Source organism: Lepisma saccharinum, chromosome 1 (genome assembly GCF_977018435.1).
Source record: "Lepisma saccharinum chromosome 1, izLepSacc3.1, whole genome shotgun sequence".
Lineage (NCBI taxonomy): Eukaryota > Metazoa > Arthropoda > Insecta > Zygentoma > Lepismatidae > Lepisma > Lepisma saccharinum.
Window position 1 is genome coordinate 148,409,109 of NC_139229.1, and position 15,404 is coordinate 148,424,512.

General features: G+C 37.1%; 1 protein-coding gene across 1 annotated transcript in view; it reads left to right on the forward strand.

Annotated features, from left to right (window-relative positions):
- Positions 1–14,568, forward strand: part of Gbeta5 (guanine nucleotide-binding protein subunit beta-5) — a 46,290-nt gene extending 31,722 nt beyond the window's left edge. The window contains exons 2-9 of the mRNA XM_083140286.1: positions 2,068–2,204; positions 4,383–4,501; positions 7,525–7,651; positions 8,045–8,188; positions 9,265–9,405; positions 10,502–10,598; positions 10,964–11,130; positions 11,890–14,568. Of these exons, the coding sequence (XP_082996412.1) occupies positions 2,068–2,204; positions 4,383–4,501; positions 7,525–7,651; positions 8,045–8,188; positions 9,265–9,405; positions 10,502–10,598; positions 10,964–11,130; positions 11,890–11,901 (944 nt within the window). The 3' untranslated portion in view covers positions 11,902–14,568. The remainder of the gene's footprint in view (positions 1–2,067; positions 2,205–4,382; positions 4,502–7,524; positions 7,652–8,044; positions 8,189–9,264; positions 9,406–10,501; positions 10,599–10,963; positions 11,131–11,889) is intronic.
- The last annotated feature ends 836 nt before the right edge of the window (positions 14,569–15,404 follow it).

The following is a 15,404-nucleotide window of genomic DNA, read 5'->3' on the forward strand; positions in this document are numbered from 1 at the left end:
TATATATACACACACACACACATACATATATATATATATACACACATACATACATATACATACATACATGCATACATATATGTGTGTGTGTGTGTAATTATTATTATCACATTTTGTACATACGAATTTCTGACAAGGGGCGATGAATAAATCCACCAAACGATGTCCCTCTTGCAACGATGCATCTCAACTTTACAGATTTTTTTATAGATACGTGACAATTGATCAGATGTTTCAAATATGAGAGAAATATGACGAGAGGCTAAGAAAGAGCAAGGCGATCGTGTCATCGCCCCCCCCCCCCCCCTGGCAATGTTGAAAAACGAGATCATGTCTCTTCAACCTCCTCTAAAACTAATGTATCACTCTTCCAAAACTAACATTAAATCACCCGTGGATAGCAATTTACCAGCCCTGGACACGAAGTCAAAAACTAACAGTAAATCTGTAATGTAAAACACTACCTCGTCTCTTCTTGTCCTTTAACAAGAGAATAAATATTAGTAAACAAAATGTAAGGAGAGAATGAAAACTTACCAGTGTCTTGCTTTTATATCAGGCGATTTACTTCAGTACAGTGATATTCCGACGTGACTTTGCTTTCGATATATACACTTTCGGCAAATGATTTCTAAAAAAACAAACAAATAAATGCATAGTTCTATCCCTTCGCATGGAAGGAAATCCAAACCCATCACTACACTTTCCAGAAAGTAACTGCCATCATCTGTCGTTCAAAGAAAATTATTCCCTGTGCCAAAAAAATGCCTGCTGAAACCCAGTTATCCAGGTTGGGACAAACAAAATAAAAGTCTGAATTTGGAAAGGAAAAAGGTGATTAGCCCAGGTATTTGAATTTCCAGGAATATGCTATGTACTATGTCTGAGACACGTACACCACTTTTTTGACTGTGGGAAGTCTCTAAGGAGAGAGTGTCTGCAAACAACAAAGAAAGTGGAAGGATTACCCACAGCTTCATCGTTGGGTTTCGGGACCTCATTGGGGTTTTTGTTACATGAGGCTGTATGAACAAACCCTAGTAAACTTTGAGAGATCTAAACAGAAGCAGCGAACTCCTATGGGTATAACTTCACGTTACGTTTGAGCTGCGTATGGATCTTTGTGTCACATACTTGCTGTTCACAAAAACTTGACTACAGGTTCATTTAACAAATGCACAACTATTTTCATTTTTTTTTCAAAACCAAAGGTAAGTTGGAAAAGGTGAACGAACCTTTGAAAAGAAATAAATTTCGGTTTTGGCCATGCTTCTAGCAACTCAAAAACAATGGTATCAGCTAGTATCGGTGCAAAAATATCAACCGATACTTACCGATACCGATACATCGGTATCAGCTCAGCCCTAGTCATGAATGATTTCTTTCTTGATTAAGGTCCCACATAAATTTGTTACAAAATTGTATCTGTTCCTTTCCTTATTTCACATTCTATATCTTGCCATGGTAGCTCAGTCAATAGGGCATCTGACTGCCATGTGAGAGACCCGGTTTCGATCCCCGGTGGGGGAGAACCGGGATTTTTTCCACCTGTTCAAACTGCTTCGGCACCCACCCAGCATCGTATAAAGTGGGTAATTGGAGGAAACTCTGGGGGGTAAAGGCAGCCAGGGGCATGGTGCTGATCACATCACCCCCACCTTTGGTTGTGATCAAGAAAGTGTGGGGCTCTAACCCCACACTCCCTATATGCCTTCATGGCATGGTTCATAACACAGGGGAGCACTTTACTTTACTTTTTTTTATCTTGCTTTCAGTCCATAACAAAAATATTCTTATAAAATACTTAGAGAAGTTGCACTATTTTTAGTGTGTAGATCAAGAAGCTGCTATATATTCATCATAAAGAGATGTAACGACAAACAGGGTTATGTATAACTATAATGCAAAACATAAAGAGTTTATTTGATGATGATTTTACTGTCCCAAAAGAAGCTAAAAACAAATAATTATCTTTGTATGTGATACACTCTGTATAAATCTAATTAAATATAGAAATTAGATACATACATAATTAATTTTGTATTTTCATTTTCATAAATATTGCAGTTGCCACAGTTGCCCAACGTCTTGAAAATGTCACCAACCTTAACATCAAGGCCCGGCGAGTACTTAAAGGCCATCAAGCAAAAGTTCTTTGTTCGGACTGGTCACAGGATAAACGACATATTGTCTCATCGTCACAGGTAGGTGTACCACAGTTTACATATTGCACATATTTTTCTTCAATTACCAAATTCACAAATTATGTGATGATACATTCCTCACGAAAAGTTAGGCAATAGGTGATAGGCACGGTGACATATGTCGGCGAAAAGACGAGAACGTCCACCAGACAGATGCCATGTGTTGTTGCATTCCAAGGCCATATCTATCACCTATTGTCAAATATAACAATATTCCAAAGTTTTTGTGAGGAGTGTATCATCACATAATTTGTGAATATTTAATACACTCATTGACAAAAAAAGTTAAGCACTCGGAAGGAAAGATCCAATTTGAATGCCATTTTATACATGTGTGTACCTTCGATATGTATGTAAATGATTAGAGTTGCAATGATTTGTAACATCTAGAACGGCCACCACAGTGCATTAGTTGTGCCACCGCATGATAGTGTTATCAGGCCTGATAGCATTCATAAGGCGTGTGTGGAGCATCAGACAGTCAGTCAACACCGTGACAGAAGATGATCAACACAGAGAATGGCTTGTAGATGCATCAGACAGCGATACCAGCACTTGACGGAGTTCGAGAGGGGCCGTATTGGGAGTCTGCATGAGGCCGATTGGTTGAATCCTGCAATTGCCAGGCATCTCGGGCATTCAGATGTCACAGTGGCCAGAGTTGGCACCAATGGATACGTGAGGGCACCTACAGACATAGTGAAGGTTCCGGTTGACCAAGACTGGTCACACCAAGGGAAACCCCATCACATCTGCATCTGCTATCCGGACACATGTACAGGACTCTATACAACACCCTGTGTCATCCTGCAGCATTGGTCGTAGACTGGCAGCAGCTGGACTACAAGTTCACCATTCCATGCGGAGGCTGCCGTTAACACCAGAACACAAACGGCTGTGTTTGGAGTATTGCTGTAACCAGGAGGCATGGACTGCTGACGACAGTGACGAGTGGCGTTGCATCATGTTCAGGGGAGAGGACACATCTTCTCAATGTTGTGTGGAGACACACCGGCATTACCCCTGCCATCATGGTGTGGGGAGCCATTGGGTAAGACTTCAGATCACCTCTGACAGTGGTTCTGGTGATTCTGATGGCACAGCACTACGTCACGGACATCCTGCATCCTCATGTTACCCCTCTTCAGACAGCATCCTGGAGCAGTCTTTCAACATAACACTCATCCGCACATGGTACATGTGTCTATGGACTGCCTGCATCATGATCTGTCCCTGCTAGAACATGTAAGGGATCAGATCAGAAATAAACTCCGACCCAACTCCCGACTTGCCTCGGGAGAGGATACAAAGGCTCTACGACTCCATTCCAAATATAATCGGTGCATGTATCAAGACCCGAGGGGGGTGCCACATCCTACTGACATGGGGTCAGCAGTATGCCCGTAGTGCACACTCTGTTGTCCTTTTGATATGATTTGTAATCATTGCAATACAGTCACATAACTTGTCAACAGGTACAGTTTCATTTTATTTTCACCACTCCTTCTAGGTTCTTCATTTTTTTGTCAATGAGTGTATTGTTTGGTATCATGTACACAACATTTCTCAAGAATTGTATCAATCTTAGCATATGCCAGAGTGAGAACTTAAAGTATAACCACAGCCACAAAATAAGACAGCTAGATAGAAGTATTCTGGTACCACATATGGAAAATGCAAAGCAAATGAGTGCCAAGAAGCTCTGCACCATTACCTATTCAAGCATCACTGCACTCTCCAAAGGGAGACAGCCATTGTCATTCCTGATTTTTACAAATTTCCAACAAATATTGATACAGTTTGTATTACATATATTACAAAGACAGACTGTAAAAGAGTACATGCATTACCATGAACTCCCAAAGAAATTCAGTTGCAAGTAGATGATTGGAAGCAATCTGGCAACAGTGGAAATTCTGGCTGACTAATTTTGTCTTTGTGAAAAGCTGAGTACTTATGATGTGTAGGTTAAACATGGGATTTTGCAAGTCTTAACTTCCAGTTACAAATCTTTGAACATGTAAATTTCCAAAATGACTTTCAGTGAACTTTTGAAATGCTAGGATGATTTTTATACAGCTCAAAAATATCTCAAAGCTTCAAACTTATTCTAAATTATAATATTGTTGTAGGTGGATGGGTAACTACTAAAATCAAATTTCTTTCACTAACTTACAGGATGGAAAAATGATCATTTGGGACTCATTCACAACGAATAAGGAACACGCTATAACAATGCCTACCACATGGGTCATGGCATGTGCCTACGCTCCATCTGGAAACCTGGTCGCTTGTGGGCAAGTTTTGAATAAATATATGTTTTTCCTTCTTTTGGTTTGATTCAGTGCAGTTTGGCGATATATGTGTAGGATGTTTGGTTGGTTTACAGTTTGTTAATTTACGTGTGCATCTGTGTAAGCTCAATTAGGCATTTCCTAGTTTCATTCACATAGAGGTAAACAGCATGTAGGGATAACAAAATTCATGCTGTGTGAGTGAAAGATAGATCATGAGAACTTTCAAATTTACAAAAAATGCATATATAATTAAAAATGGATCACAAAAACTTACAAATATAAAAAATGCATACATAATTAAAAAATGGACCTGAATGCATACAAAAGATATAATATGTAGGTTGATGTTTCTCAAACTTTTTTCAGGCCACTGTTATTCCCTAATGTCCACTTGCTTCCACATGTGAAACACATGCTCACAAGTTTGCTGTACTGTATAATGCATTTAAACAGGAGACATGCATGTGATGTTTAAAACATACAATCAGTACATACCATGCTGTGTCATTTACTCATCTCAGTGTGGTCAGTTTGAAACATGTTGAAAGATGTAAACCTCATGACTTGCACCCTTTCCTCAATACACATTCATGACATCAGTCCATTGTTTTTCCTTTGGATTAGGAAACTTCTTTCCAAAGGAAGCATAGCCCTACCGGATAATTCAGTTACTGGATGAGCCACTGTACATAGGCCATTCTTTAAGTTTGATTAACCTTTGTCATAAGGTACTTCCCTATATACTTATCAGCATTGTTAAAGCACTTGTCATACTAGCAAGCAAACTTTTGCACACACTTATCAGAGAAAACTGAGGCCTGCTTTTTTGTCATGAGAAGTGCTCGAAAAATTTTCTTCAAAGCTAGGCACCAGGAAACTACCGACTAGCAATTGAAACAGTGTATTTCAAAATTCGCACAACTGTAAGAGGTATTTACACCAGGTTTTCTGCACTAAACTAATCATGTACGCTATCACTGGGTTAATACATTTATGTTAGAATGTATCCAAATAAAAGCAATTACATTATTTTAAGAAATATTGTTAATTTGCTGAAAACATCTGAGAATTGATTTTCAACAATGTACGTATACAAACGTAAAAATTTTCAGCGAAAAATGCAGCGACCAGGACTCGAACACGGGGATCTGATACACCGTGCCATTGCTCTAACGACTGAGCTACTGAGCCTGCCTGATTTTTCGCTGTTGCTGTTTTACATGCGTGGAATCTTCTCTGCCAGTGCTACCGCAACGGGATCTGTTGCCTTTGAAATACAGTAGACTTCGACGTTGCCTGATTCCTCCCAGCGTAGAGATGTTAATTATTGAAGATCAGGCACACACAGGAAATGTACTACATAGAAATTTTCAGCGAAAAATGCATTAACATCTCTATGCTGGGAGGAACCAGGCAATGTCGAAGTCTACTGTGTTCCAAAGGCAACAGATCCCGTTGCGGTAGCACTGGCAGAAACGATTCCACACAGGTAAAACAGCGACAGTGAGAAATCAGGCGATGCCAGGCCGGCTCAGTAGCTCAGTGGTTAGAGAAATCGTACGGTATGCCAGAGACCCAGGTTTGAGTCCTGGTCAAACCTGCATTTTTCGCTGAAAATGTATATGTAGTACATCTTCTGTGTGCCTAATCTTCAATAATAATACCAACTCTTAACAATTTGTGGGATCATTTGTTGGTGTTTGACTAGTCGTAAAACAGTTGCTTTGTGAGGTACAGCAGAAGCAGGGGATTTTGTCTTTGTAAACCTCTTGCACATGAGTGTAAGAATGAGTAGTAAAATACTCTTCAGCAATGCACACGTGCTGCTCCAAAGAATACGCCATGCTGAATCAATTAAAAGAACAGGCATAGTAGCGTCGAAAGTGAGGGAAGAGAATTCAGTGTAACCAGAGGCAGACTAGGATTCTCTCAAGAGTCCAATTTCGGCACAAAATCTTGGTTTATGATTTTTCATGTAAATGTATAGCCAATACTTAGGCACATGTGGCGTGCGTCTGTTGACAATATTTCGACCTGCTAGTATTGCCATATGTGTCCCAAAAATGGCGTTTTTTACTCAACCCATAAAATCGCCAATAAAAAATCCATCAAATGTTGCACATGATCAATATTGGTCACAAATGACATATTGACATGGCATCAGTCATCTAATTCAAGCCCTTCGATAATTTCTTATGTATTTTTCTCATTCAAAAGTGCATTTCTGGAAAAATTTTAACACTGCCTTCCGCCAGTTATTAATTTATCTAAATTTTCTGTATGGAGAAAACTGATAATTTTAAGCATTGAAAAAAATCTCAATGGATGAGACTTTATAATGCAGAAAATCCGGTGTAAATATCTCTTATGGTTTTCATGATATACATTTTCAAAGTTTGGGTTGTGCAACTTTTGAAACACTCTGTATAAGAAGCTGAGCATCACGTTATTCAAAACATCGCTAAATCATTCGAGCAAAAAGGAAATGGGGTGTTAGGGGACAAAGAGTAAGAAATTATTACTGACTCTCTGGAATGTTCACAACGTTGATTAAAAAAAATAATTTGCTAACTTACGCTGTACTGCAATTTGAACTTAGAATCATCAAAATTTCGTACATATTGCAGCATAAGATCACAGTCGCTAGGTTGAAATTTTTCGTCGCCATGGCGACCGGGATTTTTCAAGCCCTGGTCATGAGTATGAATTTCCATTCAAGTTGTTCATGATGCTGTTTTATTCAGCATATGTGTAGGTGACAGGTTTGTTTGACAAGGGCTGACGAAAGTTCTCAGGTGAGTCAATGTTCATCAAGTGTTGGAAGGACAACATGTTAGACCAAGTGTGGTTTATATCAACCCATTTAACATTTGTGCATAAAATAGGTTTCCATTATAAACTTGGGACAAATTGCAACATAAAAGCTGCTGCTGCTACAAAACTCCAATATTCATACTTGGAACTTGATAAACTTTTATGGTAAATTTTAATTGAAGGTAATTTTAAAATTTTTAATGTTTCAGGGGTCTTGACAACAAAATAACAGTTTATCCACTAAGTCTTGAAGAGGATGTTTCGACAAAGAAGAAGACTGTAGGAACACATACGAGTTATATGTCTTGCTGTACATTCCCTAATTCAGACCAACAGGTAAGTCGAGGGTATAAAGATGGAATTTGTGTTGAGGTGGAAGTTTGCTCACTTGCAAATGATTAAATAATAGCATTACTAGGAATTTTGTAAGGAGCAGGTATAACTTCGCAACAAGCCATTACATAATGGTTTCCTTTAAGTCCACTATATTGCAGGTAGGCTAATCAGGAATAAACTTACAGTTTCAAGTGAACAAACTCTATACAATGTGCCTCCAGCAGGGATCAAACCAAGCACCCATTGATTGCATAAGTCAATCTAATTATGTAATAAATGATTAAGTTTAACATTCTACCTTATGAATTTCAAAATATTATCAATAAAACTTCATATTGAATTTTTAAACTTAATTGCAAGACTGCTCTATATCCTACTATGCATTCTTTCCAGATATTAACTGGGAGTGGAGATTCGACATGTGCACTTTGGGATGTGGAATCTGGTCAAATGCTGCAAAGCTTCCATGGCCACAGTGGAGATGTTATGGCATTGGATCTGGCACCTTCCGAAACTGGCAACACTTTTGTCTCAGGCGTAAGTTTCCAAATATTTAAACTACAATGCCACAGTGTTTTTTAGGTGTGCTTGTATGAGAAAAAAAATGACAATTCAATTTTAATTGCAGTTTACATTTAATGACAATTCAATTTTTCAATTTTAATTGCAGTTTACATTTAATTTTTTAATATATAACTTTATACATAAGAAATTCTTCATGGCATATTAAAGAAATATATGAATACAATACTGTTAAGTTTAGACATAAAAACTTTGATGCTTGATGTACAACTAGGTTTTTTGCTGCCTCTGTTTTCAAGTGCTTAAATGTAAATAATTGCATAATTAAACTGAACTTATTGTAATGGAAAAACAGATCATGTTATTCAAAACTTTTCCAAAATGTGATTGGTTATTCACTGGGAAAGAATCATTAGAAACTGATAAACAATTAATACAATTCCTTTCATATAACGTCAAATGAATATTAGAAATTCATTTATTTTTAATTGTATGATAAATTGACATTTCATGTATTTCTCTACATCCAAACTCTAAAGAGTGAATATGAACATCAATTAATATAGTAAGATTCTTTATTTTATTGACATTTCGTTCCCACATAAGGTATAAGATATGTAAAAGCTGTAGCCTGACTAACCTTTTTCTGATCTTCTTTACATTAGTGTTAATAAGAACAAAATGTCCATGAAAAGTTTCCAACTTTAATGTGCTTTCATCACAATATATTCCATACATTGCTGAAGAGAGTTATGTGATAAATAAGATGAAAATATTTACCTCTCTATGTCTAAGAGCACACAGAAAAATTATCCATGCATTTGTTCCTTGACAACTTTTGTACTTGTTTTACAATTCATTCTAATGAGTTCACGTTTAATTTTTCCAAGCATTTTTTGTTTGTTTTACAAGTCAAATAAAACCTTTTCTTTTCTAGGACACTGTAACAATTTTCATGAGACTTCAAATCACTTTTTGTTTTGGTGTGGTAGTTTCATTTTAGTTTTGTAAACTGTAAAATGATATTTGGGTTAGTTTTCATTTTATTCCGTAACTAAATGTCATAAATTTTCTCTTTTTATTTATTTAAGAGTTGTGACAGAATGGCTCTTATATGGGACATGAGAACTGGTCAGTGTGTACAATCATTTGAGGGGCATGAGTCAGACATAAACACAGTGAAATTTTATCCCAGTGGTGATGCCATAGCAACAGGATCTGATGACGCGACAGTAAGTAAAATCACAAGATAAAATGCAGTTGAATATTCTAATTGCTTGTTTTGAGTTTGTGTTTTAAGTCCACTTTATGCACAGTAAGGCCAATCGGGACTGGACCTACAGTTTAAAGTGGGATCCGAAACACTTGTGCCTCCACCGGGTATCGAACCCGGGACCCCTTGATTACAAGGCAATGACGCTACCACTGCGCCATGGGGGAGGCCCTCTAATTGCATGTGTAAAAATCAAAATTATATTGGCATTTTTCACATTTTACTTTACCTTCCTACCATTTTTGACTAATTAAGACAGTGAAGATAAATGATGATTAGCTGCAGGTGATGAAGGGACTCACAAATTACTCTTGTGCCCAGGTTTGGATTCAAACCCAGTATCTTTGATGGTGAGATCCTTAGCTGACCATTTCGCAATTGATCTGTGGATTCACTAACATTATGGTATATTTTCAGCATATTTTTTTTTCAATTAAATATGGAGCAAGATTCAGTTTAACTTATTCTCAGAAATTACACCTAGAAAGGTCAGACATCCCTCTTTCACTAAATCCCTCACAACGAAAGAACCTATTCATACTTTTCATCTCCAGATATGGAAATTTACAAGTGAGAAAAAGCTGTGTTGCTACATCCCTGATTTTTGGCCTGTCCACATGCAGTCTTTGCTCGTGGTTCAGGGAAAGGCAGAGAATGGAAGACCGACTGCAACCATTAGGCTTAGTTTCACCTTGACCCTGACCTGTTGCTCTGAGGCTTAAGTCTGGCAATGCAGTAAACCACAAAACTTTCCGGTCACCATGGAAACTGGACCAACCTGATTGGTTCAAGGGTTCATGTGATGATCCCTGCCTTCCAAGTAGGTTCTTTCATCATGTGGGCTCACGATGTAGGAAAAAAGGAAGGTGGCATAGCCCTTCTTATCCATTCATCTTAATGGGCAATGCTTTGGTTTCACCACCTTTCTATGAAGAAATATGAATGGAGTGGAAGGGCTTTTACTGTTGAGTTGTTTGGAACATTACTCTGTGCATATGATTAAGGTAAGCTTGCACTTACTTTTGATTAATAAGAACATTTAATACTTTTTTCAGTGTCGCCTGTTTGACCTTCGAGCTGACAGGGAAGTTGCAGTATACAGTAAAGAAAGTATAATCTTTGGAGTGAATTCTGTAGATTTCTCTGTGAGTGGTAAGTGGTTTTTATTTAAGCATTTTCAAACTAGTTTAAAAATACCACATCATGTGAAACAAGAAATGTAATGGGGTAATTAAGGTTACATATCCACATGTTTATGTGGAGATTTCCCATTTATACAAAATAAAAATTGTTCATTCTAATAGATAATATAACATAAAAATGTACTTCCCACCTTTTTAAAACTTCTAAAACTAACATTGCAGTGTGTAATTTCAAATTTCATATTTCTGTCACAAATGAAACAAGATTGTCCTTATCATTCACTTACACATGTTAGTTTAACACAATAAACATGCATTTGGAATAAAATTAACATCACCACATAACACATATTTATCATCATTTAACATTTTCAGGTCGACTGCTATTTGCTGGATATAATGACTACACTGTGAACGTATGGGACACACTGAAATGTATTCGAGTTACCATGCTGTATGGGCATGAAAACAGGGTTTCATGTCTAAAGGTATCACCAGATGGCACTGCCTTCTCAACAGGGAGTTGGGATTACACTCTAAGAGTAAGTTTATCTGTAAAAATTTGTTATATAATTGAAAATAAGTTACTAGAATTCAAATCCTTCACAATATTGTCCATATTTTCAAATTTGTATTATTAATTCTCACAAAAGATTGTTATCTGTAATGAAATTTGTATATCTTTTAATCTTTATTTTTTTATCTCAAAACCTAGTTTTACCTCAGGATACTGATGGAGGGACAAGACCATTGTCATGTAATGGAGCTGTATATTTTATATATAATATTGATATATAGCGCATTTGAAAACACAATACTTCATAAATAATACATACGTAAATGTTTCAATAATGCCGCACGTAGCACAATAAAAAAAATAGAAAGTAAATTCTGGCATTGAACCATAGTTACAAGCTTTTAGAATGACCTTGAATGTTATTATGAATTATATGTTCTAAACATAAAAATAGCAAATGGCTAAATTTTACACCAAATTACAGGCTAAAGATATAACAGATTGGTAAAATTATTGGCAGTTTAACTGATCAACCAATTCACAGACAAAGTAACTATTGTTCTGTCCTAATCTTAATTGATATAGAAATTATGATGAATGCACACATTGACAAGTTAGCCAATTAACAGCAGTATTGCCGGGAACCATATTCAAACCCTGAATCTGATTTTCCTCAAAATTTTCAATCATATTTCTATTCTGTGCAACAATTTATATCAAATTATATTATAATTATTGTTTTTCTAATTTGCAACCTTAATATTAATTTATTTTTTGCTTTTAGGTGTGGGCATAAATTCTTGTGGGAAAGATATTGATCACAACTCCATCTGCAACCATCTTTCTGATGAAAGAGTTCATCAGCTGAGACTATTACACATAACTTAACCATAGTTGGCTACATTCATTACAAGGCAACCATGTACGTACACCATAGGGATATGATGAATGCAATTTCTGATTTATGAAATGGCATATTGGAACTGGTGTCAGAAGATGTAAATTTTTTGTATTTAAACTGATTCTGATGGATCGTGAAATATATGTTGGTACATAACTGGTAAGGTGAATACAATACACTATGATACCGTTCTCCTGAAAGGACAAAGACCAATTTTTCATGTTTGCATGTGGAAACACATTGGAATGAAATTATCATGTCTTACAGTATGACAAATTCACTGCATATCACAAATTTCTCTTAGATTTGTTAAGAAGCTACGCATGTAGACAACTATGGTTTTCCAACAAGATTATTACTATATTGTTACTAAAATAGATTATAATGTTGTTTGTTCAAGATGGAAAGAAATGTATTTATGTAAGAATTCACAAAATTTACTTTCATTTCGATACTGCTCTGTAAATTGCATCACGAATTGTTGAAATGTACTATTTCCAAAGAGGATGTGATTCCTATGTAAGCTGTGGAGGCATCTAACTTTGTCCAATGTGCTTAAAATATTTTCTCTTCACATCTCTTACCCCAAATATGGATTTACTTGAGTACCCTGCACATTCTAAATTGTACCAAATTTGTGGTAGAAAATGAGGGTGTGTGGTTACACAGGTATAGAAATCCTAATCAGATGTTAACATTATTTATCCCACATTGTTATGGAACCCACTCAGCTCTTCTCATGGTAATTCAAAATCAAGGTTTGAAGCAGTGCATTCTAAGGTGGGAGGTATTCAAGAAAATTCAGTATTCTTCCATCACCATATTCTCACAAGGGACCAAGTTCCGTAATATCACAGTACAATATTAACTGTACAGCAATGATCCTTCTTATTAAATGAGAGGTTGAAACCTTTCAATCAGAAAAAAATCACGAATTACCTTCACATTTTCACTAAGCCAAACCTAATGAAAGTAAAATTTTTGAATTCATTCTTAGAGTGTATTGTGGTAGTTATGCTGATATTAACAGCATTTAGAAATGCATTTATTTCATGTTGATAATTGAGTAGTATTAAATATAAAAGATTAATATAAGCCAAAATGTGATGTTCTATACGAAGCTTTAAAAATATTTTATAAATGTTAAATACTGAGAAAAGGTGATTATTTTAACTGAATGAGACTGTGCCAGTAAAGAAAGAATGATCTTTGTTTCATATCTATTTCTTCATGTAATTGTAAATAAATGTTCATCAATTTTTCATGTGGTAGTTAGTATATTCAAAAAAAATCCACGGAAACTTTAAGATTTCATTATGTTGGGCCTTGGCAGATGACGTGTTTTATGAAGGAAAAAAAAATGTAAAATCTGGGTTCTACTACCAGTTGTGCCAGTTAAAAATTCTTAATTTCGTCGCTGGATGGCGCTGGAAGCAAGGGTTGGTGCAGACTCAACTGTTACGTCAGTGTGTTGCCAGGACAGTACCTGTCAAAATACCGTGGATGTGCAACCGAGTGCGAGTGATCGTGATATTGGGTTTGAGTGGGAAACATGTTGACCTTCAAACCAAATAAGGAGCATGAGTCCTGCTTTTCTTGTTCAATCAAAAGAAAAACAAGTGAAAGCCATCGTATCCTCGTGAAAACGTACGGTGACAATGTCCTAACGCAAGACGCTTGCGTGCGTTGGTTTCGACGATTCAAAAGTGGGGACTTCGACTTGAAAGACAAAGATCACCCGGGCCAGCTGAAAGAAATTCCAAGACGCCAAATTGCAAGCACTGTTGAACGAAGACGATACGCAAACGCAACAACAACTGGTAGAGAAGTTAAATGTTGGTCGCCAAACGATATCTGATCGTTTTCATGCCATGAGAAAGATCCAGAATGCAGGAAAATGGGTCCCACATCATCTGAATGACAGACAAATGGAAAAGCGAAAAACAGTGTGTGAAGTGTTGCTTTCTCGGCATGAAAGAAAGTCTTTCTTGCATCGGATTCTGACTGTCATGGGTTGACCCAGGACAACCTTCAACATCGACCACAAAACCGAATCGTTTCGGAAGGAAGACAATACTGTGCATTTGGTGGGATGACAAGGGTGTGGTGTACCATGAGATTCTGAAACCAGGTGAAACAGTGAATGGCGTTCGCTACCGTCAACAACTCATCAATTTGAACCATGCATTGATCGAAAAGTACCCACATTGGGTGACAAAGACACGGAAAAGTGATTTTGCAGCACAACAACGTCATCACACACAGCGAAAGTTGTCAGACACACCATTTCTGCACTTGGCTGGGAATTCTTGTCCCACCTGCCATACTTACCAGACTTAGCCCCTTCAGACTACCACTTGTTTTCATCGATGTCTCACTCACTTTCCCAGCAACACTTCAACAATTACGAAGATGTCGAACAATGGCTTGCTGACTGGATCACCTCAAAATGTGAAAGATTTTTCTGGAAGGGCATCCACAATTTGACGGACAGATGGGCACAATGTATAGCTAGCGATGGCACATATTTTGAATAAAGCATTTGTTACCTTTCTCCCCAGATACACTTGTTTTCTTTCGGATCAATTAAGAATTATTAACCGGCACACCTGGTATATGCTCATGTAATAAGAACTAGTAAATAATACAGCGTGTCCCTCATAAAACTGGTACACATCGTATGAATCGTTTGGTACAGGCATACCGGTTTTATGTGGGGCACTTTTTATTAATAGTTAATCTTAATTCCTGATAATGCATGAAGAACTTTAAAAAGATCTAAGACTAATTACTTACATTTGTGAGTACAATTTGTCGATCAAAACAACGTTTCAGAGGTCAAGTCTGCCTCCTCCTTCAGGTTAATGCATGATCTTAGGCACCAAAAATGGTGTCACGTTAAGAACGTGCTAGTTGAGGATACATACGCATTAACCTGAAGGAGGAGGCAGACTTGACCTCTGAAACGTTGTTTTGATCGACAAATCGTACTCACAAATGTAAGTAATTGGTCTTAGATCTTTTAAAAGTTCTTCATTATTTAGCTGTGAGTAATACGCACATCACAATATGTTGATATGGTATTTTTCGAAGTAGTCCCCATCGAGTTGTATACACTTGGTCCAACGTGTCTGCCACTCCTGGAAGACATGCTGGAATCTGTCTTCAGAACTGCCTCCGCCTTCTTCAGAACGACCTTTGATGAGTCGAAACGCTTGCCCCGCAGTTCAAACGAGGGAACAAATAAGTGTCACATGGAACAAGATCCGGGGTGTATGGAGGGTGCGGGATACATTCAATGTTTTGTCGAGCTAGATAATGGGCAACAACGTTGTAAACGTGAGGGCGTGCATTATCTTGATGTAGGCGTCAACCAGATGGATGTGTTCAGCCATGGT